Source organism: Rhinolophus sinicus, linkage group LG04, assembly GCF_036562045.2.
Source record: "Rhinolophus sinicus isolate RSC01 linkage group LG04, ASM3656204v1, whole genome shotgun sequence".
In the NCBI taxonomy this organism is placed as follows: Eukaryota; Metazoa; Chordata; class Mammalia; order Chiroptera; family Rhinolophidae; genus Rhinolophus; species Rhinolophus sinicus.
The window spans coordinates 103,085,291-103,112,743 of record NC_133754.1 but is presented as its reverse complement, the minus strand read 5'-3'; the positions used below and the strand labels follow the sequence as shown (position 1 = coordinate 103,112,743).

At 36.9% G+C, this 27,453-nt stretch overlaps 1 protein-coding gene across 1 annotated transcript in view; it reads right to left on the bottom strand.

The window, feature by feature from the left end:
- Nucleotides 1–27,453, bottom strand: part of RNF17 (ring finger protein 17) — a 91,478-nt gene that overhangs the window by 17,318 nt on the left and 46,707 nt on the right. The window contains exons 19-29 of the mRNA XM_074331570.1: nucleotides 22,688–22,808; nucleotides 19,712–19,832; nucleotides 18,224–18,451; nucleotides 17,375–17,525; nucleotides 17,102–17,220; nucleotides 8,013–8,103; nucleotides 6,936–7,051; nucleotides 4,999–5,285; nucleotides 3,496–3,659; nucleotides 1,502–1,621; nucleotides 528–608 (exon numbers count right to left, since the gene is read on the bottom strand). Of these exons, the coding sequence (XP_074187671.1) occupies nucleotides 528–608; nucleotides 1,502–1,621; nucleotides 3,496–3,659; nucleotides 4,999–5,285; nucleotides 6,936–7,051; nucleotides 8,013–8,103; nucleotides 17,102–17,220; nucleotides 17,375–17,525; nucleotides 18,224–18,451; nucleotides 19,712–19,832; nucleotides 22,688–22,808 (1,599 nt within the window). The remainder of the gene's footprint in view (nucleotides 1–527; nucleotides 609–1,501; nucleotides 1,622–3,495; nucleotides 3,660–4,998; nucleotides 5,286–6,935; nucleotides 7,052–8,012; nucleotides 8,104–17,101; nucleotides 17,221–17,374; nucleotides 17,526–18,223; nucleotides 18,452–19,711; nucleotides 19,833–22,687; nucleotides 22,809–27,453) is intronic.

Sequence of the window (27,453 nt, the reverse complement as noted above, 5' to 3'; positions counted from 1 at the left end):
CTGTGTCTCCTGGTCGGGAGAACTTTTCTGTCTTTTCAAGGCTCCCTCAGTTCTCCCCATCTCTAAGTTCCCACCGCACTGACTCATTGTCCCAGCCACCTGGCTCCCAGCAGGTGGCCTTGCAGTGCCGAGCTCTCAGGTTTACGACCAGTGTCCACATGTTCCACTGACTAGAGAAGGTCTCCAAGGACAGGCTAACCTGCACTTAACGTCCTGAAAGCTACTACCTGTACTTTTAAACACCTCTCTTTCCTTGATACTGCTCCGTTATCAAAATAAGCGGTTAATAAAGAATCTTGCAATTTATGGACTTTAATGCTTATGCAAGTTCTCGGGAACTTGCTCAAAATCAGGTTTACTTAAAATGAACCTAGGAAACCAAGTGGTAACTTCTTTTTTATATCAATGAGTAATTTACATTCACACAGGAACACTGCTCATCATAAAAAATATCCTCCAAATTGTGTTAGCTGTAACACTTTATGGCAAATAACTTAAATCAATGACATATGTTTTAAGTACAATACCATAACGTGAATTTCCACGTCTCTCTTCGAAAGCAGCTCCTGAAGGAGTTCTACGGCATCTGCTTGCCAGACATTCCCAACCTATTTGGGATTAATAAACTCAGATTTTTTCACACATTCACCAAATAAGAGCAGGAAGCAAATGAGGACAAAGTAGTCATAAAACAGATAACATTAGAGAGCAGTACAAAATATACCAGTACATTTCAGAGAATATCATGGGTGTATGATAAAAATGATCTTAAGATACTAATCATTTCTGAGCTTCCCCCCCATCGCACTCTCTTAAAGCATTTTAAGCTTTAAAAATATAAACCTACATGAAAAACAAAGCATCCTAACAGTTTTTTAACAAGGCCAACATGCCACTGCAGTGCTTGTACACTGTGTATTATAAAATGCCTATAATATGTACTTATTGAGCAGCAGTGATGGTTGTTTCACGTGTTACGAGGTTCACACGGCAAGAACTGGGGCCTCCTGCCAAAAGCCAACGAGGAGCCTTAGCCTGTCATGACTGCACCATCACGAGGAGCCCTGAGCCCGAACCATCCAGCTAAACTGCTCCTAATCCCTGAGCGACACAAACTGTATGAGATTTTTAAAAAGTTGACTGTTAATTCAGTTTTTAGCTTATTTGTTATGCAGCAACAAATAATTAATATTCCACTCCTTTATTTGATTTCCAGCTTCAACTGTGAGGATTTTATGTGATAAAGGAATAAATTAATTTTTACAATCTTATGCCTTCCCCTCTGTGAAGATGTTATGTCTCTTCATTTATTCAGATGTTTTTATATCCTTCAGTATAATTCTGTAGTTTAATTTAGCAGTCATATTAAACTTATTTCTAAGTATTTTATTATTTTTGTTGCAACTAAAAGGGATTTCATTTTATATTCTAATTTCTAGAAAATTATTAACGAAAAAACAATATTTAAAATTAATCATCTTACAAATTACTGTTTACTCACAGGTACGGTATTATAGAGCTCACAGGGAATACAAAACTGAGGTGTATCAGGATATAGCAAAATAGGGTAAAGATGACACTGTGGAATCTTCTCGGTGAATCCATGATCTAAATATTGCACCTGAAACAGGACAAAAACAATTTTTAGTTAAAATTTACTATTAAAAACTAGGGAACAGAAGGGACTCCCAGATCTTAAAAAAAAGAAAAAAAGACACCTTGTGAAGATATCTAAATCTGGATTTGAAAAATCTCCAGAAAAAAGCAACACTGTATTCCCTCATCCCAGAGTATATCAAACCTCATTGTCAAAAGGTTTTCTTACATATAAACCAGTTTTGTTTCTTTTAAATAAACTGAAAATTATTAGATTTACAAATTCCCTGCGAATAATCCATTTTTTAAGATGATTTTTAAATTTTTTTTCCAAGTATTTTAGAAGCACTGATTTACATTTGGTAAAGAAGCATTTCTCAAATTTTCAGTATTTCTCAAACAGTTTCACACTTTGGCAAACTATGTGCAATACTTCCTTCTTGGATTGTTTTGGCATTCAGCATTTTAAAAAATGAAATAGATCATGGAGATGTAAAGTACAGCACAGGGAATACAGTCAATATTATAATAACTATGTATGGTGTTAGGTGGGTACTAGATAGATCTTTCAGGGTGATCACTTCATAAGTATTTAAAGGAAAAAAAAGTTTATAAAAGTCTCGTAACTATGTTGTACACCTGAAACTAATAAATATCATATGTCAACTGCAACTGAAATTTTTAAAAATTAAATAGAATTAAATAAAAAACATGAGTATATCACATGTAGATAGGATGAGTACAGTTTCATGTAATGTTTATTTCTTTGTGGACCATAGGATAAACTTTGAAAGTATCAGATTAAGCAATGAAAAATTTATTGTGTATACTTGAAATGTCAAATGACCACAGGAAAAATAAAACAATGATAAAAATATCAAAATACTTTTAAATACATTTTTCAAAAGAGCTATTAGACTGTGTGAGAGGAAATAAAGTTCACCACCATTTTATTTATTTGGATTCCACGTATGTCAAGTTCACGAATTATGATAACTTAATGAAAGTGAATTCCAGTGCATTTTTATACTAAAAAGGGGTTATCTAAACAATTCAAATGTGAAATGGACTCATGTGCATATAAACACATAAATCTGTAAGTATCCATATGCTTAAATGTTCATCCAGAATTTGAAACCATTTTATTTCTATTAAAACCATTTAAAGCCCATAGTCCAGTAGAAAAAGCACAAAACTTAGATCAAAAATTTAGCAATCAGATGCTAAATTTCAATTTTCTTATTAGTAAAATGGAAATAATTATCTACATCTATGATAGAAAAAAATTTTAAAAACACGAATGCACATTTGTGAAAGAAGTTTAAAAACCAGAAATGCTATTCTTATTGTTAGGCAGCATCATCAAATAGACAATAAACCCCTGTACAAGTAGAAACAAAAGATTATTTCCTTAATCTTTCCTTCCCACCTAAAACTAAAATTTTTAAGTGCTGAATGTCTCATGATTTCATTGCTTTACTTAGTAAATACATTATAAATGGTGGTCTTTTAACGTGTATTTTTATATGCACATTTTTTTTCAAAGTATGCAGATCTCTCTGAAGATCATGCATAAAACGCAAGTACTAGCTCAGTATTCTGAAGAGGTAAATTAGCTGTTACCCTGATAGGGTAAATTAGCTGGTGTACCATTGAGGTACCAGAGGCCAAACCTTTACCTGGAAATAATTTTTGGTTATTCAGGTTAATAAATATACTTGAAAATAAAACCAAAAATTATTATTACAAATAAATGTGTAATGTATCTGACTGGTCTTCCTACAGGACTGAAGTTATTAAAAGACATTTTAATCAAACTTTCATGTATTTAGATTCAGAAGACCACTTACTGTAATAGCAGTTAGCCCTACAACGGTCACCAAGGAATATAAGACTCACCCTGATGGTGCCGCCGCCGAGTTCCATTACCTTGCCTCTATACCACATAGTATCTGATCCTCTTACTGCACAGGCTTCTCCCTTTTTCCAGAAATAAGGCTCCAAAAGACCAAGGCATTTTAAATTACTTTGAATTTCATTCATCATTTTTATTAGCTCAAATTCTGAAAAAGTTATTAAAGATAGAAAGCATTTAGGAAAAATTCCCATTTTCAAATGAAATCACCAAACTTTAATAATTTCATCACTTAGATAATATTATAAATAAAATTCAGTTCTCATATAACAGAGCCTTAATAAAATCTAATTCAGTCAGTAGCTTCTATGTTTCAAAATATACAACTAAGAGCATGTAAATAATTATTCTGATCTCTGGTTATAAGTGCAAGCATTCTTCTGGGAGTGCAGGAATCATTAAAAGCTCTGAGCACATACAAGATAGCCTAATATAAGAGAACTACCACTTTGAGATAAGGTCATTTTGATAGCACACCTAAGTAAAACAGAACTCAAGTTATGTGTTACTTACTTAATGCTTAGACATAGCATAATGCTGGCATATAAAACCAAAATTCAAACATTGCTAATTACTGCTAACAGTCCCATTACTGATACCACAGAAGACAAGCTCTGGAGTCAGTGTCTTAACAGTTCTACCACTTCAGTTGAGTGATCTTGGGTAGTTCCTTTACCCCCATCTGCCTCAGTTCGTTCTGTAAACTGGGGCCCACACTGTCAGTCTCATTGTGATCAGATGTAAAGCATCTAGCTCATTGCCTGGCACTAGCAGTCAGTTTTAGCCATGACTATACATGTCAAGCAAAGCTTCTGGATTAAGTACTAGTGCTAGAGTTCTCAAACACTGTTCACTTGTTCCAGAATAGCCAACTATACAGATTTACTCAGTTTTTCAAATTAAAAAATAGTATTTAGGAGATCAATAAATGAGAGAAACATTTCAACATCTTCATAGCCACCATGCCCTTACCCATAGGTGGACTAATGGAGCTTAAGTCCTGTGAGTGTAGAGCTGCTCAGTTACAGAGCACTCTGCACACACCCACGCTGTAGAAAGGAAGAATTTGTACATAAGCCTAAAGAGATCTCAGGAAAGACCTGAATATTTTCAAATCTCTAGTCATTTGTTATGATCTTTTCTCATTCTAAATTAATATAAACTTCTGTATTCTTTTTTCCTAGACAGCCTCCAAACTTGTGTTAAGTTTCTAATATAAAAGAACTACCATCTCAAGATATGTGGAACCTGGAACCACCACCGTGCTTATGGCCCAATGTCTCAATAAATGGCTTTTACGAGCTAGGCATTGTGAAAAGCACCACGTGTGTTATTTCATTCAACCTTCACAACAACCTAGTGAAAATGAGGTCCAAAGAGGTTAAATACTTGTCCAAAGTATTTCCTTCCATATCTGTCTTATTAGAGAGTAAGCTGCTAAGCTACTACTTATAATGACTAACCCTATATACTGTAAAAGATCTTACCTGCTAATTTAGGTACCACAAATACAGTTCCATCATCACCAACGCAGCTGACTATTGCCTCAAATTCTTTCATGTTAGGAATAATTGGTGGTTTATAGCAGCCAGTGGTTCTTGGTTCTAGAACTTTCTCCTTAAATTCAGACACCCTGTGCTCACTGATATCAGCAGCTTTTTTGTCAGGGCTAAAATTAATTTTAGTACACTGAGTAACCACTGAATCTTCTTGTTCCAGGGGGATTTCCCGAAACTTCTCAGATAACGAATGGCTGTTATATAGTTTATTAATTCTGTAACATCCAAAAAAGAATACATCTAAATAAGCAAATAAAACGTTCTGGAGAAAACAATACAAAAACAATCCCTCCAATATATTTAAAATTAAAAAATATATATATTTGTTCTAATCGAGGATATATTAGTCTAATTTGTTATGTGAAAATGAGCATAATTTAAGTTATAATGAAAATTCTTTTAAATGATGAGCTTGATAAAAAAAGGAATATAATTTCACTTAAATTCTTTAAATTACAATCTCATATTTACATGCTATTTTCTCTTAAAATCTGATAAGAATACCTCAAGTATTAGACAATCAACCAGATGTTATGGGAAACACAACACCTTCATGTTGATTCGAATTTAGTCCACAGACAGAACACAAACATGTGGCTAGTTATCAACATTCATAAAATAACACAATGATATTATGAATCCCCTAAAAAAATATGGTACTATTCAGATAAGAAGTGTTACTAGTAATACGCTATATTCACTCATAATTTCTTTTACCTTTTGTTATTCTCTTCCAATTAAATTCCCTTCCTTCTAGGATATGCCTACCAAAAATATCCTAGAAGGAAATTAGCATTACTTATCTTAGCAGAATTACAGCAGATTTTTGTTTCTTCTACTTTCCTGTATTTTCTTTTAAAAGGAAATAAGCACTGGATGAAGTAGGTCCATAATGCCTCAACTCCCACCGCTCCCACAGGCCCCAGCCTTGAGCGAGCTGGTGGTTTTGGTGCCGTCCAAGCAGGGAAGAGCATCACCAGTGGCAGGTGTTGTAACATTAACTTGCGTAACATTTTTCCCTTTAACATTTTTTATCAACGAATTGCTCTAGTCTACAGCCAGTGAACCCGAAGAGAGACTCGGGACTAAAGATGCAGAATGTGGCAACAGGCCAGTGCCCAGCATTAGGTCAGCACCCACCAGGCCTGGCCAACCACCTCAGGACCCATTTTACTTCAGATGTCTCCTCTGGCCATTTCATCAGGACTGGGGGCTGGGCCCATATAAGGTAAGCTATAGTAATATAAAAGAGATCTGGTCACCTGTGGTACCACGTGGCTACCTAGAATATGTGTCTGCAATGTCCATAGACCTCTACATCTAGGAGAGAGAGAACCAGGAACCTAGGGTTGATGCAATGTCCTGATGCTTCTCCCCTTGGACCAAAGGTACTTGAACTCTGTAGGACCCGGAAGGGTCTTTAAATGCAAATCTTGTTCAATTATGTCTTTTGTCACCCATTTCTGTTTCACATAAACATGTTGGTGTATACCTATGAGAATTGCCAACATAAAGCTTAAACATTTGTGTCTAAGCAAATGAGGCCAAAGGTTGCAGATCTGGTACCCACTATACCATTCCCCTTTCCTGTGGTTTAGTGTGTCAGTGCCAAAGCAAAGGGAAAAGCAGAAAAGCAAACAAGTCAGTAAGGCTTTAAATATGCAAGAGCTGATGGGCCTGAATAAAGAAACTAGCAATCCTGAAGGAATGTATCTCTGAGCTGGCTTCTCAGGGTTATTCTATAAATCATTTTTAAGAGCAAACAAGATGTAATTCAGGTTTGAAGGCACACAGACATGAAGACTTACACAGGCAAATAAGAAGCCTCCGCCTAAACTGACGAGGAAAACAAAAAAAGTCCATACCTCCTTTCTCTCAAAGCCAAACCCTTTTTAATCAAATATTTAGAGACATCAACGCGCTCTCCTTTTTCATCTCTGCAGAAAATTTTCACAGGTAGAGGCCATGCTGTGGTGTTTTCCTGAAGTGGTTTCAGAACACAGTAAATATGAGACACAAAAATGAAATGTTATACACTTCTCACCGGCATTTCCTCCAACATTTCTCCAAGCCAGAAAAAAATTCCCAGCCAAGTAATTTTGATATATGAACATATCAGAGAGAAAACAGCCTGGAAGAGAGTCAAAGGGGACAGTGTCTTGTGAAATGTAGCAGGAAGGTCTCACTATCAAGGTAAAATGTGTGTGGTGGGGGGACGGAGGGGAGGGATGAGGAGGGTAAGTCAACTGAAAGACTTTGGTTTATCCCAGAATGGGGCAGGGAGTGGGGGGATACACATCAGTTACAAGTTTCTCTATTCTCCTACTAAACTCTGCAGACTAGAGATTGAAATTTTCCCAGGTGTGCCATTTTTTCCCTACAAATAAGCAAAAGAAAGAACTACAAAACATTCTGCTTCATGTAGAATTACAAAAATGGAGAAAGTATACATACAAAGAAAAAAGTAACATGGAAAAATTACTTATATAAGAAAATTCTAATCATTAATGTGATGTTATCAAATTAGAAAAAAAAGGAGGCAAAGAATATTTTTAAATGTTCTGAAAAGATATATCCTATATATATCCTCTTCTCAAGTCCACACTGATACACACTTTTTATGACATAGTTAATATTTCATTAGATGCTCAAATAGTTTTCCAGTTTGCATATATGCAGAAATGCACTCTAGCATACATAAATATAACATGCAAATTATCAATACAAAAATATTACTTTAGAAATGCTTTAATTCATGGGATCATTTATAGTGACATGTATTATCAAACAGCTGTTATAACTTAGAATAAGACCAACAAGGGTTGCAAAAAAAAGAGAAATCCAAATACTTTGCCACTTTTTTCTCAACAAGAAAATACATGGAACTGTAGAAAACATCAATGAAATTATCAGTACATATCTATTATAACCCCATCACACACCTGTAAGATTATAGTTGCTACAGCTCCAGTTAGGTACAACGAAAGACAGTCACAAGCTGTCGCTGTCCACTTGTCACTCCCACCAGTTGGTCTAAAACAAAAAATAATGACAACTTGTTTTATAACCAACAGCACAGGATACAGAAATACAAAATAACCACCATATACATATATATTTGAACCAACTGCATATGTAGTGAGAAATCAATTTAAACATGACTTTGTATTACTTTCACAATTTTCTCCCGTTTTCATATTTTCAGTCTTTTGTTCATCTCTACTGAGGCACTTGAGGGTAAGATTAAAAACAGACTAGATAGGGCCAGCCCGGTGGCTCAGGCGGTTAGAGCGCCGTGCTCCTAACTCCGAAGGCTGCCGGTTCGATTCCCACATGGGCCAGTGGGCTCTCAACCACAAGGTTGCCAGTTCAACTCCTTGAGTCCCGCAAGGGATGGTGGGCTCTGCCCCCTGCAAATAAGATTGAACATGGCACCTTGAGCTGAGCTGCCGCTGAGCTCCCAAATGGCTCAGTTGGTTGGAGCGCGTCCTCTCAACCACAAGGTTGTTGGTTCGACTCCCGCAAGGGATGGTGGGCTGTGCCCCCTGCAACTAGCAACGGCAACTGGACCTGGAGCTGAGCTGCGCCTTCCACAACTAAGACTGAAAGAACAACAACTTGAAGCTGAACAGAACCCTCCACAACTAAGATTGAAAGGACAACAACTTGACTTGGAGAAAAAAAGTCCTGGAAGTGCACACTGTTCCCCAAAACAGACTAGATAAACCTGTCATTTTTAATGATTCATTCAAGTTTTTATAATAATGTTGAAAGGGTCTCTGGCATCTTTTAGCTTTATTTTTGAACAGATCTGTAATATTCCTATTTGTGCCCATGTCTGAAAAATGTACACACATATATGTGTATGTATATATCTTTTAGACAAATAAAAGCAATTGGCTTGATGGAAATTGTTTCAAATCAGGAAAGAAATCTGAGCACACCAAGCACCAGGAAATTATCCTCCCATAGGCTTTCATTATTGATAGAGCTACTTCCCACTTGTAAAACTTACATCCCAGTACTCCACAGGGAAATAGTAGCTAAGACTTATTTACTAAGTTAATGACTTGAACCTCTGGAGGGAAGGCCAATTTTTGGCAACATTGTTACTTCAATGACTACATATTCTGATTTTTGTCAATGGACGCTAGAAATTCAAATATTTACGTGGCACCAGTGGTTTTTAAGAAAAGTTGAAAATTTTAAAAACTTTCTGGAGTCTGACTTATTTCACTTAGCATAATATTCTCAAGGTCCATCCATGTTGTTGCAAATGATAAGACTTCATTCTTTTTTACGGCCAAGTAATACTCCATTGTATAAATGTACCAGTTTCTTTATCCAATCTTCTATCGATGGGCATTTCTGTTGTTTCCGTATCATGGCTATTGTGAATAGTGCTGCATATATTTTTTCGAATTGATGTTTTGGCTTTCTTTGGATACCCTGGAGTAGAATTGCTGGGTCATAAGGTAGTTCCGTTTTCAATTTTTTGAGGTACTTCCATACTGTTTTCCATAGTGGCTGCACCAACCTAAAATCCCACATTCAGTGCACCAGGGTTCCCTTTTCTCCACATCCTTGCCAACACTGGTTGTTTGTTGACTTATTGATGATAGCCATTATGACAGGAGTGAGGTGGTATCTCATTATGGTCTGTATTTGCACTTCTCCAATGATTGGTGATGTTGAGCATTTTTTGGATGTCTGTTGGTCATCTGTATGTCCTCTTTAGAGAAATGTCTCTTCATGTCCTTTGCCCATTTTTTAATAAGGCTGTTTTTTCAGTATTGAGTTTTATGATTTTTTTAAAATAAATTTTGGATATTAACCTTTTATCAGATGTATCATTGGCAAATAGCTTCTCCCACACAGTAGGATGCTTTTTTGTTTTACTGATAGTTTCCTTTGCTGTGAAAAAACTTTTTAGTTTGATGTACTCCGTTTTTCTCGTTTCCCTTGGCCGAAGAGATGTATCAGTAAAAATGTTACTAAGGGTAAATGTCTGCAAATATACTTCCTTTTTTTCTAGGAGTTTTATGGTTACAAGTCTTACATTTAAGTCTTTAATCCATTTTGAATTTATTCTTGTATATGGCATAAGAAGGTGGTCTCATTTTCCCAGCACCATTTATTAAATAGACTGTCTATTCCAATGTAAATTCTTGCTTCCGTTGTTATAAATTATCATATAGGCATGGATTTATTTCTGGGCTCTCTATTCTGTTCCATTGATCTATGTGTCTGTTTTTATACCAATACCAGGCTGTTTTGATTACTATACCTTGCAGTATGATTTGATGTCAGGTAGCATACCTCCCACTTTGTTCTTATTTCTCAAGATTGCCCTGGCTATTCAGGGTCTTTTATGGTTCCATATAAATTTTAGGATTATTTGTTCCAGTTCTGTTGAAAAATGTCATTGGTAATTTGATAGAGATTGCACTGAATTTGGTATTGCCTTAATATGGACATTTTAACTATATTAATTCTTCCTATCCACATGATCTCACTTATATGTGGAATCTAAAGATCAGAATAAATGAGCAAACAAAATAAACAGACTCACAGATATAGAAAAAGAAAACTGTTGCTTGCTAGATGGGAGGGGGAGAGGATGGGGGAGAAGATGAAGGGATTAGAAAGAGCAAATTAGTAGATACAATACAGTCATGGGGATGTGAAATACAGCAGGAGGAATACAATCAACAATGTTGTAAAGATTATGTAAGGTGCCAGATGGGCACTGGACTTATCAGGGGGATCACTTCATAGACTGTAGATGCCTGACCACTGCGCTGTACACCTGAAGCTGAGGGAGAATAATATTATGTCAACTATAATTAGATAGATAGATAGATAGATAGATAGATAGATAGATAGATAGATAGATGTGGACAGATGATAGATACATAGTCATGGAAGGTGGAGTATAGCATAAGGACGATAGTCAATGGAATTTTAACAGTTATATGTCAGAGGGGTAGTAGCTTGGGGGAGGGGAGGGGGGTTATCACTTTTTGAGGGGTGTAAATGTCTGTTATGTTGCTTTGTACACCTGAAACTCTTTTAAAAAAAGTGGAGACAAAAACAAAACTTTCTGGAGGCAAAACTTACAGTTCATGTTAGTTGGATTCGGCGCACAGACTGTAAACTACATATAGTCTCTGACATAGAGATAAGCTTTCAAATTTACAGAAAATACATTAGGAAGGACAGCCTAGACGCTGAGTAACAACATTTGAATTTCAAAATGATTTAAATGAAATCTGACAGGAATAAATGTAAAATTCTATGTTTTGGTGAAAAAAAATCAATATTTAAGTGTATAAAAAGCTATAGTTTCCTAAAAAGTTGATCGAAGAAGAGCAAGTGCCACTCCTACGAAGTCCTTCTAAGTGGAAAGCCCTTGTAAGGACATCAGGGCATGTCCTGCCCTCCAGGCCAGTGCTGGGTCTTTGGCTGTAAACCCTGATGTTTTGGCTGGTGATACCTTTGTCTTCGGGAAGACGGAACATGATAATCCTGGTTCAGTCAACAAATGGATACAGACTGATGTGCTTGGGAGCTTTTATACAGTCGTTTAGTAAAACTGAAAGTCGAATGGAGCGACAGCTAAGACCACCACTTCTAACTAATAGTCATAAGCTCAATGCAAGTTCAATGAAAACTGCTTAAGAAATTCAACCTAATTCACCTCCCCAAAATACAAATTTGAGTATGCTACATGAACCAAAATGTAATGAACAGACAGAACCCCATGTTTATAGTTTTAGTGAGATCTGCTCAGAAAATACCTGAAATAATTCTTCCAACTTAAACCAGAAACCATTTAGAGAACACAACCAGGAAAATCTGGAAATCATGTTATTTTAGGATTCTTTGACAAAACTGGAATAGCCCAGAAGAAAAAAAACGTACCAGTGGAACAAGATATCTACCTTTCCATATCTAATGGCTGGATGAGTCAAGAAGTTTGTCCTGAGGGAAGATGAGGATGTGTGGGAGCTATGAGGAGACCAGCTTTAATGCGATATAAAGACATTAGCAACTGGAGCTGCCTGATAAACGAGCTCCCTGGACAAGAATGCTGCACAGCACTGGAAGTTTTCAAACAGGTCTCGTCTGTCCTTTTATTATTTGGACTGGTATAAAAGAAATTACTGTCACTATGCCACTAAGGTGTTTGGATTCCAACTCTAAGAAATAATTCTTGTTACAAAGATACTACAGCTTTTTTGCCATAGATTTTATAATGAAGGAAGGTCCCCTAGAAGCAGGAATTTGCCACGTCTTTATTTTTCAAAATGAAGCCTGAGGATAACATATACCCATGCTAATGATGCTGTGACTCCTTTCCATCTGGGAGAACCATGAAATGAAACTCAACACAGATATGTGAAGAGCTTCTTGGGTTTTACCAAACAACATTTCCCTCCTAAATTACCATTCAGAACAGACTGCATTTTCCTATATTCCTTTAAGCTATATCTTATATACAAAGTTTTCTTCTTATTTACACAGTTTTCTTAATAGTTGAAGCGTATCTGAATAACTTCTTAAATATCTGGTGAATTCAACTTTAAAATATTATTATGGTGGGCCGGCCCGGTGGCTCAGGCGGTTGGAGCTCCGTGCTCCTAACTCCGAAGGCTGCCGGTTCGATTCCCACATGGGCCAGTGGGCTCTCAACCACAAGGTTGCCGGTTCGACTCCCACAAGGATGGTGGCCTGTGCCCCCTGCAACTAGCAACGGCAACTGGATCTGGAGATGAGCTGCGCCCTCCACAACTAAGATTGAAAGGACAACAACTTGACTTGGAAAAAAGTCCCGGAAGTACACACTGTTCCCCAATAAAGTCCTGTTCCCCTTCCCCAATAAAACCTTAAAAAATAAAAATAAAATATTATGGTAATTTTCAAACACATTCAAAAACAGAGAATATAATACATCTGACGTATCTGTCACTCAGTCAGCCTTGACAATTATCAATACGTGAGCAATTTTATTTCATTTATACTCCTATACTCGTCCCATCCCTGATTATTTTCAAGCAAGTCCCAGATATCACACTATTTCATTTGAAAAGATTGTATTTCCATAAGATTATGTTTTTAAACAAACATAAACACGTACCGTTACGACATCTAAACAATTTAATACCATGTTTCCCCAAAAATAAGACCAGGTCTTATAATTTTTACTCCATTAGGGCTTATTTTCAGGCGATGTCTTATTTTCTCATGTACAACAATCTGCATTTATTCAAATACAGTCATATCATCTTCTGGAACACCATCATAACATACTAAATGCATCCGTCTGGCTGGTGATCTTAACTGGGGCTTATTTTCAGTGTAGGTCTTATTTTGGGGGAAACACGATAGTTCCTCAATATTGACCATTCAGATGGTGTTCATTTTTTCCTCATGTTGCACAACAGTTTGAATTGGTAAACAAAGTGCACACGTGGTGAATGGCTGACGTTTCCTGTGTGCCCTTCCATCGCTTTCCCTCGCACTTTTCGGTTGAAAAAACTGAGTTGTGTGGTCTGCAGTTTCTGTGATTTGGATTTAGCTGGTGCATTGCCATGATGTTGGCCATGTTACTGCCTCCTGAATGTCCTCTAAATTCAGGAAGGTCTAGAGTCCTGATCAGATTCAGGCTTGCACGTTTCTTTTTTCAGCCACACTATTCATCGGTGGTGCCGTGTGCTCCCATCAGGAAGGGTACAATGTCTGATTCTCTTTTTGTGATGTTAGCAGCCACTGACACTCATCGTCTAGATCTCCGAGTTATTAGGGTTATAAAATGGTGCCATTTTAATGACATAATTCTTCCTTTGCTAGATGGAATAGTTATAAAGGACAACATTCCCTAATTAACTATTTGATTATCTTGAAATACAGATCATAAGGAAAAGCAAGGCAAAAACTCATTTCCCTTATTCACCAGTTTTCAGAATGAGGTGGATTCCTAGAATCCTCTATAAGTAACCAATGAGGGCTTTTTTAAAAGAAAAAATCACTTTATAAACATAAAGATTTAAACATAGCAAATGCTTTAATACATTACAATTATCCTATTGGTGCTCGAGCTGTGCCATCTTTGATCAGTGGAAGTTTACTCAGGTTGACTACTGAGTCCTTTTGTTATCATCCCAATAATTCTTTACAGATTTCTTGCTTTTTGCTTTGATAAGATATTCTAGGCTCCTATTACCCGAGACCTGAATCAGCCATTTTCTTTTTAAAGAGCACGAATTTCTTTTAGTGGGAAATGGCATGTGGAGGCCACAATTTGCATACCAGCACAGCTCACTGCTACTGGGTCCTTCATATTACAAGGCTAAAAAAGATGGTTTTTTAACAATTAAAACACCTCATGAGTTTCTACTGATACTTCTAATCCAAAATCAGGAGTACAAGTTAACCCTAACCTTACACCTTTATCATCTATCCACATCAGTTCTTAGTGACATGTACATAATGACTATTTTGACACTACAACCCACTTTGGGAGTAATGAAAACAACTGCTGATGGAGGGGGCAATTATTTTTTTGTCCTTAGGATGTATTCTGGTTAGAATGTACATTCCACGTACGGTGTTTTAAAGTCACTGAAGAAGTTCCTCTCTGAGAGGCTATACTACCACTATATACAGTCAGTTAATTTCATTTTCCTTACTATCTTACTGATTCCTTTATATAAAATATTAGCATAGTTCCAATACTAAATCAGTATTGTTAGGAACCTCCTTCTGCTTTTCCCCAACATCTTATTTGAAGTAAATGTAATGTTCACCACCAGTCCTTATGTCAAAATCTCTCATGCTTGTCATCTAAAGCTTGTTCTCCTACAGATTCCTCAGGAAGGGTTCCTTGAAACAATATTCCCTGAGTGGTTATATCAGTTTGTCTGTGGGCTTTATCCTGAAGGTCAGTTGGGCTGGACATAAAACTCATAGTTTGCCATTTTCGAGTATTTTTAAAATGTTACTGCATTGCCTTCTGGCATAAAGTGTGATTTTTATTCCTCTTATAAGTCAATAATTTTACTAGATAATCTCTAAGTGTTGGCATTCCTGATTTTCAATATACAGTTTTAAGCAGGCTTTTGTTTTAGGAACACTTTCTTGAACTGGGTTCTTAGTAGTTGGTCTATTTCTTTTAGCTTTCTTCTTTGCAATTCATATCACATGTATGTGTATGCTGGGTCCTTCTGGTCTATTTTAGGTGTCTTTTGTTTTCTTTTGAATCCTTTGGATTAATTTCAAAAATTTGTCTTCCTTTCTATATTGTCTTTCTATTAAGATATTACTTATTGTGCAATTGTTTTTGCGTTTTTTCTAGTTTAGTCTACATTTCTGATAGGATTTTATTTTATTTCTAATTCTTTCTGAGTGTTATCACTTATTTCTAATTCTTTCTAAGGGCTATCACTTTTTTCAAATCTTCCTTTTTCTGTAATAAATCTTATTTTTGAGTTTTTCTAATTGTTTGTGTTCTTCACAGTGTCCATCATTTTCAAAAGTTTTTAGTCCATTCTGAAATACTAGATTACTGTTTATTATTTTGTAAGCATGTCTTTTTGGTGGATTTCCATTGCCTCTAGAGATGTTATTTGGCTTCATTGTTTTTTCTCATAATAATTTGCACGGAATTCAACTGTAACCCTTTCTTTTGCTCATGTTTTAAGTGACATAAAATTTCCTGTACTCTTAGGAGGAAACGGTAGATCACACTGCTTTTCTCACTTAATGACTCTAGAACTCTCTCTTGTGTTAGTTTTCCCAAAGTGACAGAAAAGGTGGCATTATACTTTGATATTCTGTTTCTCTCCCCTGCTCTGATCTGCATCTTTTCTTTGCTTTCTCCCATTGTCTGGCTTGCTCAAACCAGGCTCTATTCCCAGTAGTCTCCCCTCAGTGTGAGGTCATGGAAAAGGGCTTAGATAGCTAAGATGTTATACAGCTAGGAAGGCTGCTGCATCACAAAACTGACACACGACAGGTCTCTTACATTCAACTATGGATAGTCTCCAGCATTACTCCATTCTCAGTCTGGGCTGCTCTTCTCATATTGCTCTGCCTGCTCCAGTGAACCACTATTGCCGATTTCTTATCTTCAGAGCTGTCAGAAGCCCAGTCAGCGTTCCCACCACATCTTCCCACCCAAATGCTGACCCCACAGGGGTCATGTGGGCGACACCTGCTTGTATTTGGGGACTTTCAGAGGGAAGCCTTGTTGCCTACTTTCATTGTAGATGTTTACTGTGCAGTCTTTACTTTTGCTATCAAAGTGGCTCTCGGTTTATGGTAGGATTTTAGTAGATTCCTCTCTAATTCAGTATTTTTAGTAATTTACACATTTTTAGTTTTCTATGCAATCCTCAGCTTATGAAATACATTTTATTTCTGCCTTTGTTCAAGTTTTTTATTTATTTAACACTTTAAATTCTACCATGTTTCCCCAAAAATAAGACCTAGCCAGACAAGCAGCTCTAATGCATCTTTTGGAGCAAAATTAATGTAAGACCCGGTATTACATTGTATTGTATTATACGCGGTCTTATTTTATTATAAAATTAATATAAGACCCGCTCTTCTTTTACTCTTATAGTCAAATGGCTTCATTCTTTTTTGAAGCCATTTCAAAATGGCATACATTACTCTTATAGAAAATAAGACCGGGTATAATACAATACAATACAATACTGGGTCTTATGTTAATTTTTGCTCCAAAAGATGCATTAGAGGTGATTGTCTGGCTAGATCTTATTTTTGGGGAAACAGGGTATCTAGCTAGATACCTGTCATACTCACCTATCTCTAGTTCCTTACTACCACTAAAATTATGTGCTCCAAATTTTTATCTATTTCTCTTCTTTAAAACCTTAAAATTAACTAGATTTTATAAACATTTCAGAATATGTTAGCAAAATTAAAACTGACAAGAACCTATCCAGAAAGAAAAATATTTAAAATCGCATTGAAAGATAAGAAAATTTACTCAGTTAAAAACTACCTTATGTCAACAAGAGAGCATTCCAAAGATAATCTTCCCATTGTCTTTAGGTTTTCTTGAAGTTCTCGTAAACAGTTAATATTCACTACTACTTCAGTACCCACGTCATACAGCAAGACCTATGAAAAAAATAACTTTAAGTCTATGGAAAGACAATATTTCCAAGTATCTTTTGCAAACTGAAAAGCAGAATAAAAACTGGATTAAATAACTCCAGTATAAAAATATGAAATGCATTCACTTTCATGATTATACCTTTCACTTTGCATTTACCTCTACCAGTGTGTCTGTAACCATCCTGATTATCTGGCCTCTTCGCCACTCATTGTTATCTGGCATCTTCACAGCACAGTGCATATCATTTTCCCATTTAATAGGTTCCCATTTTGAGTTTCCATAAGCAGCTACCATGTTTTCTTGTAAACTATGTAAAGAAAATGTATTTTAGCTTCCTAAACCTTTTCTTATAACATGTAATTCTCTGACCTTATGCCTTCTACTGGCCTCCCTTACTCATCCTACTCCAGCCAAACTGTAACTTTGTCCTTCCTTGACTACCCAAGCTTCTGCCACTGCAGGGCCTTTACACTGGCACTTCCCTCTACCTGAGATGAACTTCCCCCAGATAGCTTCATGGCTTACTCCTTCTCCTCCTTCAGGATCCATTTGAAATGTCACTGTCTCTGTGAGGTCTTCCTTGATCATCCTAAAATTGTCTTCCTCCCCAGCTGCTGTATTTTTCTCCACTGTCTTTATTACCATCTGCTACACTAAATACTTTATTTGTTCATTGTCTCTCCCTCTACTAGAATTTAAGCTCCATGACAGCAAAGACTTTTCCATGTTTTTACCACTGTATCCCCACTACCTAGAACTGTCAAATTATGAGCTGTCAAATAATAGGTGCTCAATAAGAATTTGTGGAATGAATAAATTCTAATACAGTGAAAATAACCAGTAAAGATATACTTGTGTGCATTTAACTAGTGTTTAGTGAGTACTTAGCTGAAATAATTTTGCTACTTTTAAAATTCTCTATTTATGACTTCTAGATCTTTGAAACAAAATATAGAAAAAAAGAATAAAACTATATACAATATGTATTTTCTTTATATCTTATACCTATTAAGTAAGTTTTCTGTTAATAACCACTGAACATAAATCTTCTCAGGAGATACTACATTACAGATATGCACAGGCAGTTCCCTATTGTAAAGTGATTGGAGATTCTCATTAGGTAGAGATTTTGCAGACACAGAATTTAAGTTGTTTACTTCATTTGAAATAATTTCTTCTGGAGAAGGATCCCATATTTCAACATGCTTTTTGGAATTATCTTTGATGGTATATCTGAAAAATAACGAAACCCATCAGCAAAACCAGTAGTTTGCAAACCATTTGTTTGCATTTGCTTAGATCTAGAAATGAACAAGTTTTAGTTATGGCTCACTGCTTCCCAGTTTTGATATCAATAGCAATTTTAGTTTTGTTTTTTTTTAGAGTTCTTAACTACCACCAAAGCAAGCATAAAAAAGCCTAAAAGTCCAACTTTCTATTTTTAAAAGTTTAAAATACCAATTTCACCATTTCCCATTGATATTTTGCACTCCCACGGGAGAATTATTCACCTTTTTTTGATAACTTCACTATTTCTCTCTGATTAAAAAAATATCAATCTGTTCTCCAATGAGCATACAAGTGGAAAACAACTGCTAATAAAGGGTGTTAAGGAGCAAAATTATTAAATGAAGTCTTCAAAACATTTAATAAATCAGATTAGTTCACACTCTAACCACAGATGATTACATGTCATTTTTTATTTCCATAAAGGAAAAACTTGATTTCTTTCATAATAAGTTTGCGATTTAACTAATCAAAATGACAAATTTTTCCTATAAATCTAATGGACAATTTTCAGTCCTCAGTTGACATAAACTCTGATCACTAGCTACTCTTCCCTTGCAATGCTCTCTTTCTTTGGTTCCTGGTTTTCCCTCAGTCTCAGGTTCCTGATCTACCATTTTTTTTTAACTTTTCTTTCTTATATCACTTATAAGTGATTTCCTATAAGTGATAATCCTCAGAGTTCCATCTTCATCAAGTGAGACTGAGATGAATGACAACAGGGATCATTTCATTCACTCTCCTGGACTCATTTATCATATACATGCTGCTAACTCCCATCTCAATCACCTAACCAGGTCTCTCTTCAACTTGCCTGAACCCATGAAAAATTCACATACCTCCAAATGGGAATGTAGGCTACTCCACCACTCCACTTACTCTCTATCTTGCCACTTCTCTTTTTAATTCTCCTGTCAAACAGGTACAAGAGGCTGCCTAAGCAGACATTCCACCTAGAAGATCTCAGTATCCTTTTCTTGACTTTCAATTTCTAGGAGCCATTCTCAGGATTCAGGGTTCCTTAGAGATGGTGGGAAAGCCACTCTACTCCCCCATTAAACTAATGACTTCCATTATTTTTCCTGACCCACAAATAGGGAAAAACTCCCATCTATGACCTAAATAGGGGAACAATATGACAGTTTCTCTTCTTGTGAACAAAGTGTTACATATGAACTAAAAATAAAAATTTACAGGTTTACTTACCCTGCTTCATAAGATGCTAGGCCTTCTTTGACTAGCTGGTAATTAATACTGGTAGGAATCATTCCAGGAGCACCAAGAGAATCAAAAAGCTCAATTAAGAGCACATTATCTTCCAGAATTTCTGTAAAATCATTAAGACTAGTTTGGGGAAAGAAATTATGTCCCAAAATATACTAAACGAAGCAATTAAAAAAAAAACTGGAAACTTAATCTCCTTCATTTTGCATCCATGAGGTTTCTTGCTAATGTCAAAGTTTCTCTCTAGGGACCTTGCAGACATAAAAGAACTACCAATGTTACCTACAGCATTTACAAATTAATGAAATGTCCCTTTTAGGTTATTGTGTGCTGTTCTATAATGAACCAAAAGCAGTTTAAATCTTTTAGACTCAGAAAAGTATAAATTGACATATAGTCATTGAAGAATTGTTCTTTTATGTTTTTATACTATTTTATTGGTTTTAGCCAAGTCCCATAGGACAAAAGTAATGAATGAAAGTTAATTCAGGTCAGTAATTATTTGCGGAGGTTTATAGTTTTTATAAGAATGACACAAAGTTTAACAGAAACTTGATTTAGAACCCTTAATCAACTGGAATTTTTCCCCATCCCTCTGATCTCAGGACAAACCATCTAACTTAATTTCTTTTAGAAACCAAACTGGTTGCTGGTTCTTTAGCTCTATTTCTTTAGATTAGGAGTTAGCTGAGGGCAAAGCTTACATCTCATGTGCCTATTTACTTATTTATGGTACACAGCACAGAGAACCTGCTCAATAAGTATATGGGTAAATGACAGAGGAATTTCTCTAGGTGACACACACTTCCATGCACTGAGATCAATTTATACCTACACCTTCTGACAGCTGCTAGTCAAAATGATGATTCAAAAAAAAAAAGATAAATTGTTATCAGCAGTAATATCATGCATTAATTAGTCATAAGAATACATATTAGAAAACTTTTTTCAAGAACTTAAAAATCATTCCTGACTACTTTTCAATGGACCAGATATATTATCTAAAAACAAAAGCTGAGCCTCAATAAACTTTTATCTCCTTACTTTCTGTCTCTTATGTTCCCTTTGGTTCTTTGATTTCATACTTCCCATACATCAAGTTCTTTATTCCATCAGGGCCAACTTTCCCTGTGTTCAGTATCTCTACCGTCTCCCTACTCTGCTTCTAATTAAAATTTAAATGTCCCTTGTTTTATAAGGTAACAGTGTATATTAATGGGAGGCTGCCATTCTCATCTGTGGTAGTTCACTTATTATAAATGTCCTGAACTTTCAAGCTCATCATTGTGTGAGTTAATGGAGAAAGTTATTTTTAGGTTCAGCAGGCCTTCTGGCACGCCTGACATCAAATTATGTAGGTTAATAACTATGGTATGACTACTGTTTGGAAGTTGATGGCATAACAAATAACTGAGAAAGAAAAAGGAGGAGTTAAGAAAGAAACCCAAGGAGTCAGGTCTTAATGGGCTGTCTATGGCAGAGAAACATTCAAGGGAGGAGCTAAAAACCAACAGAATAAAGTACCAAAACCAAAGTTGGGAAGCAGAATTATCTAGGTTAAAGTCAGCTAAAAAATCAGTGAAGTTACTTCAGGACTAACTGGCCCTTACTTTACTGCTCGTATCAGAAAAGACAAATATAAAAATTCTATAGACTAAGGATACAATTTCTATAATCATATTCTTCCTCAATGGAACTATTTCTTCAGAACAATTTCTTATATCAAACTAAGTAAATGATCACAGATATGTCATCACTTCTAGGTTATCTGCCCTTGAGCAGTTGATCTCTAAGCTTCAGTTTCCTCATTGTAAAACAAGCTAATGATCTTATGGTTGGATTCATTTAATGAAAGTATGATAAAAGTGGGAAAAAAAAAGGATATAGTAAAAATTACCCTTGAAAGTCCCACAAATCAACCACAAATAAACATGGTCTTGTGTATCCTGTACTAGTCCTCATTAAAACCAACACAGCCAACGTGGATCATAGCTTTGGAACATATCAAAACCCCAGATAAATAACAGATTCCCAATACCCCTATCCAAATCCCCTGGAACCAGATGTATTTCAGAATTCTGAAAACTGACAAAAGTTGCAAATTTTCTAATATCCCTACCCGGTTCTGAGGCAGCATCCCATAAAGAAGCATTACTATCCTGAAGTGGAATATCCAGCATGTCCCTGAATAATGTTATTTTGTTATAACATTGATGAGCTGCCTTGGGAGCCTAACTCTTGTTTATATCAATTAAGCAGCAATAAAATTGGTTTCCTTATAACTTGTTTCTCTTAAAGTCAAAGGACCTATCGATGACGTTAAATGAGGACCTACTTTCTAAATATTCATTGTAAAGAAGATAAAGAATATATCCTCATGTCGAGTCAGTTTTGCCATTAAACTTTTGATTTTCATAACTTGTTGGGTTACAAAATTGTTGGCCAGTTTCAGCCTATGTCTCAGACCCAAACCATTCCAAACAAAGAAGCAAGTTTCTTCAAAATATACTGAGAGCCTACTGTTGAATTCACTTCACTTGAATGAAATGATACCAAACAAACAAAAACTATTTACCAGTTATGTCCCACCTCCTCTCCCTTTTCTGAAAATTAAATGTTGGCATCCATCATTACAAAATCAGGTACAGAGCCCTCTCAAAAATGCAAACGGAAATAAGAGAAGCTAATTCCTGGCTTTAGGGCTTTCAAGAGGCCATATTAAGGGTGACCTGGTCTTTAATAGTAATTTTTGCCTCGTGCTGATTTTAGACTCTAGAGCCTGGAGAATATATTATTCCGTTTTACCTAATTTCAATTAATGTTATCTCTCTCTACTCTTATTGATGACACACTGAATTTATTATAAGATCTGGAGAATGTTATTTCATAATGTTATTCTCATTTAAAATTATGTATGAACACATACAAAAAAAAAAAACAAAACAGAAAATAACTTACTAATGACTGAACATGTCATAAATTTATCTTGAGTCTTTTCTTCAAATTTTTCTTTAGCTTTTCGAGACCACTGCATTGTCCTTTTACATGGCTCAATATAGGCCAGCTTACATTTAATTGCCTGTGTCAAACAAAATTGTACATTAAGAAAGTAGACAATTTTTAGTTACTTTAGAATTAAAATAAATTTTATGTGTTCAAACTAAATTTTGTGTTTGAATTTAATACATATTCAGAAAATAAATGTGCAAAGATGTCTATAGTAGTACTTTAAAAATGCGAATAACTGGAATCAACAGAATATTTGGTTGAATGAATTACTATATTCAGGTATTGTCAAAACAAGCATTCATTAAAAGAATTACAGACACGGTATACTGTTAAATGAGAAAAGCACTTACAGGTTATAGGGCTACAGTCTAATCGCATAATGGTTAAAAACACAGAAGATGCATCTTAGAAGTACATATTTCAAAAATATTGAGTAATTCTGAGTGATTCCCCTAGTTTTGTGCATCTGTATTTTCAAGTTTTTTTCTAAAACATTCCACCCATTTTAAAAATGAAAATTATTGTTCAATAACTATTCAAATACCACAAGAGAATATAAATTAGAAAATAAGCCCTCTTCACCTTGCTAATCTCTGGGGAGGAGGATTCCAGGAGAAGGATAAGTTTTCTTCTCTCTTTCTCTTGCACAAGTTATATAAAATATAAATGGAATCACAGTAAAAGTACTTCTGTAATGAGCTTTGTTCACACAATATGTCATACTCTTACCATATTATATAGGTTATTTCAAAATAACATTAAAAGCTGCAGACTGGGAAGTACTTATAAAGACACAAATGGAGGACAACCAAGATGACACAGTAGGTAAACACTGTGTTTACCTTCTCTCACAACCACATCAAAATTATAACTAATCTACAAAACAACCATTACTGAGAATCACCTAAAATCAAGCTTAACTGAAGCCTTTCAACCAAGGACTTGCAGAAAAAGCCACCTCCAGACTGGTAGGAAGGTCAGAGATGCAGAACAGGCTGGTCCCACACATGCGTGTGAAGGTCAGAGACACAGAACGGGCTGGTCCCATACACGTGTGTGACCATAAAGATTGGTAAGGCTATTTCGGCTGTGGGGGTCCCCTAAGAGCGAGAGATTCCAGCCCCACTGCAGCCCAGGTTTCCAGTGCCTGGCAGAGAAGTCCCCATAATTTCTGGCTGTGAAAACCAGGAGAGATTGTGACTGAGCGAGACTGAGTGCGGCTGCACTCACAGGTGTGCCTCTTAAAAAGACAGCACACGGACTTACCCACCAACGGAATTACTCGCTCTGAGCTCCAGTGCTGGGGCAGCAGCTGGAAAGGCGGCAGGGACATGTGGTTGGGAATTTAGTTGTGTGGCTTGGGACGGGGGCTGGACACCAGCTTTCTCCTGGACAGAGGAGCTCGTGGAGGCCATTGCTTCTTTGTTGAGACCACCCCCTCCCGGCGTGTGAACACAGGCAACCGCCATATCTGAGTCTCCCCAGTTCGCTCACCACACCCTGGCGATTTGAGACCTGGCCCTGCCCAACTTTCAGGCAAACCCAGGCTGCTTTCAGGGCTTTATCATGCAGACCGTCTGCCTTGGCTCAAGCTGCAGGTTTTTCCTAGACTCTCAAAGATTTGCAGAACCCAGACAAGCAGCATCTAGCTTGAGCGTGCCCTGTGCCTCTGGCTGAGCAGCCCTAAGCCGGCACTAGCAGCAGCCGGCCTTGGTTCGCAGCTTGGCCTCTCAAGGCGTTTCCAAACACAGCATGTGCAGCAGCCATCTGCTGATTTCTTTGTGGCTCCCGCTGGGTGGCCCCAAGTGGGACATGGGCTATGGCTGAAGTAGACCTACAGTGGATCCCCTCCAAGATGGGCCTGGGGCTGGAACCCCCAGTGGACAGCTTTAAAACGAGCTAGGGCATCACCCAGCTGCCTCCAAGTACGACACACACAAGGGACAGATTGGGCAGGCACCACAGTCCTGCTGAGGCAGATCCTGCTCGGTAGGTTCAGCCCCTGCACAACTCGTCCAGTATAGTCAAAGCCATTCCTCACAACCCGTGAGCCCAGGGGTCAGTCCCTCACACTGATGTGCAATTATCAACCAAGGCTCAATTACAAGAGGAGGGCACACACAACCCACACAACAGACACACACCTGGAGCACGTGGCTCAGGTGACCAGAAAGACTGTGCCACTGAACCCCACAGCACACCTATTACATAAGGCCACTCTACTAAGACTGGGAGACATAGCAGCCCTGCCTAATACATAGAAACAAACACAGGGAGGCAGCCAAAATGGGGACACAAAGAAACATGTCCAAATAAAACAACAGAACAAAGCTCCTGAAAAAGAACTAAACAAAATGGAGACAAGCTATCTACCAGACGCAGAGTTCCAAACACTGGTTATGAGGATGCTCAATGCTCTCAAGAAGAATTTCAACAAAGAGGTAGGAAGAACAAATCAGAATAAAGGATACAATAATGGAAACGAAGAATATATTACAGGGAATCAACAGTAGATTAGATGAAGCAGAGGATCCAACTAGCAATGTAGAAGATAAGGTAGCAGAAAACACCCAACTGAACAACAAAAAGAAAAAAGAATCCAGGGCAGCCGGATGGCTCAGTTGGTTAGAGCGCGAGCTCTGAACAACAGGGTTACTGGTTCAATTCCCACATGCGCCAGTGAGTTACACCCTCCACAACTAGATTGAAGACAACAAGCTGCCACTGAGCTTCCAGAGGGGCGGATAGATGGCTCAGTTGGTTAGAGCGCGAGCTATCTACAAGGTTGCTGGTTCAATTCCTGCATGGGATGGTGGGTTGCGCCCCCTGCAACTAAAGATTGAAAACAGCGACTGGACTTGGAGCTGAGCTGCGCCCTCCACAACTAGATTCAAGGACAACGACTTGGAGCTGATGGACCCTGGCGAAACACACTGTTCCCCAATATTCCCCAATAAAATTTTTTTAAAAAAGAGAAAAGAACCCAAAAATTGAGAAGAGTTTAAGGGGCCTCCAAGACAATATCAAGCCTACCAACATTCGCATTATAGGGATACCAGAAGGAGAAGAGAGAGAACAAGGAATTGAAAACCTATTTGAAAAAAATGACAGAAAACTTCCCTATCCTGGTAAAGGAAATGGACATACAAGCCAAGGAAGCAGAGAGAGTTCCAAACAAGATAAACGCAAGGAGGCCAACACCAAGACACATCATAATTAAAATGACAAAGGTTAAATACAAAGAGAGAAGCTTAAAACAGCAAGAGAAAAGCAGTTAGTTACCTACAAGGGAGCCCCCATAAGACTATCAGCTGATTTCTCAACAGAAGCTTTTTCAGACAAGAAGGGAGTGGCAGAAAATATTCCAAGCGATGATGAAAAGCAATGACATACAACCAAGATTGCTCTACCCAGCAAGCTGTCAATTAGAATTGAAGGAAAGATAAGGAGCTTCCCAGACAAGAAAAAGCTGAAGAAATTCATCACCACCAAACCAGTATTACAAGGAATCATAGCGGGACTTCTTTAAGATGGGAGGGGGGTTAAGGATGGGTGAAAGGGGAAGGGATTAAGAAGTACATGTTGGTTGTTGTACAGTAGTCATGGGGATGTAGGGTATAGCATAAGGAATAGAGTCAATAATATTGTAAGATCTAGCCAGATAGGTACTAGATCTATTGGGGTGATGGATGGGAATGGAGTTGGGGGAAGGGTGAAAAAGGTGAAGGCATTAAGAAATACAAATTGACAGTTAAGACAGGATGTGGAATATAATCAACAATGTTGTAAAGATCATGTAAGGTGCTAAATGGGCACTAGACTTATCAAGGGGATCATGTCATAGACTGTGTAGATGTCTGACCACTGCGCTGTACACCTGAAGAGCTGAAGTAGAATAATATTGTACGCCAACTATAAATAAGATATAGGTATATATAGTCACGGGATATAGAGTACAACATAGGGAAGATAGTCAATGGTATTATAACAGCTATATAAGATGTCAGTGGGGGAGTAGTTTGGGGGGTGGGTTATCACTTTATGAGGGGTTTAAATGTCTAACTATTACATTGCTTTGTACACCAGAAACTAAAAAAAACATTAAAAAATGAAAAAAAATTATCATACAACCCAGCAATTCCATGTTTGGGTATTTATCCAAAGAAAACAACAATAATTTGAAAACACATATGCACACTTATGTTCACTGCAGCATCATTTACAATAGCCAATATAAGGAAGCAACTTAAGTGTCCTCCGATAGACGAATGGATAAAGAAGTTTTGGTACATATATCCAACGGAATATTGCACAGCCATACAAAGAACGAAATCTTGCCATTTGCAACAGTATGGATGAAACTTAAGGGCATTATTTAGGTGAAAAGACAGGAAAAGACAAATACCAAATGATTTTACTTATCTGTTGAAACTAAAAAACAAAACAAATGGACAAACAAAATATAACAGAAATGGACTGACAAATAAGAGAATAAACTGGTGGTTGCCAAAGGGACAGGTGGGGAGGGGAGGGGTGAAACAGGTGAAGGGGATTAGGGGGTACAAATTTCCAGGTATAAAACAAGTAAGTCACAGGAATGTAACAAACAGCAAAGAGAATATAGTCAGTAATACCGTAATAACTTTGTATGTTGACAAGAGATAACTACACTTATGGTAGTGATCACTTTGTAATACTGAATGACTACACTGTAC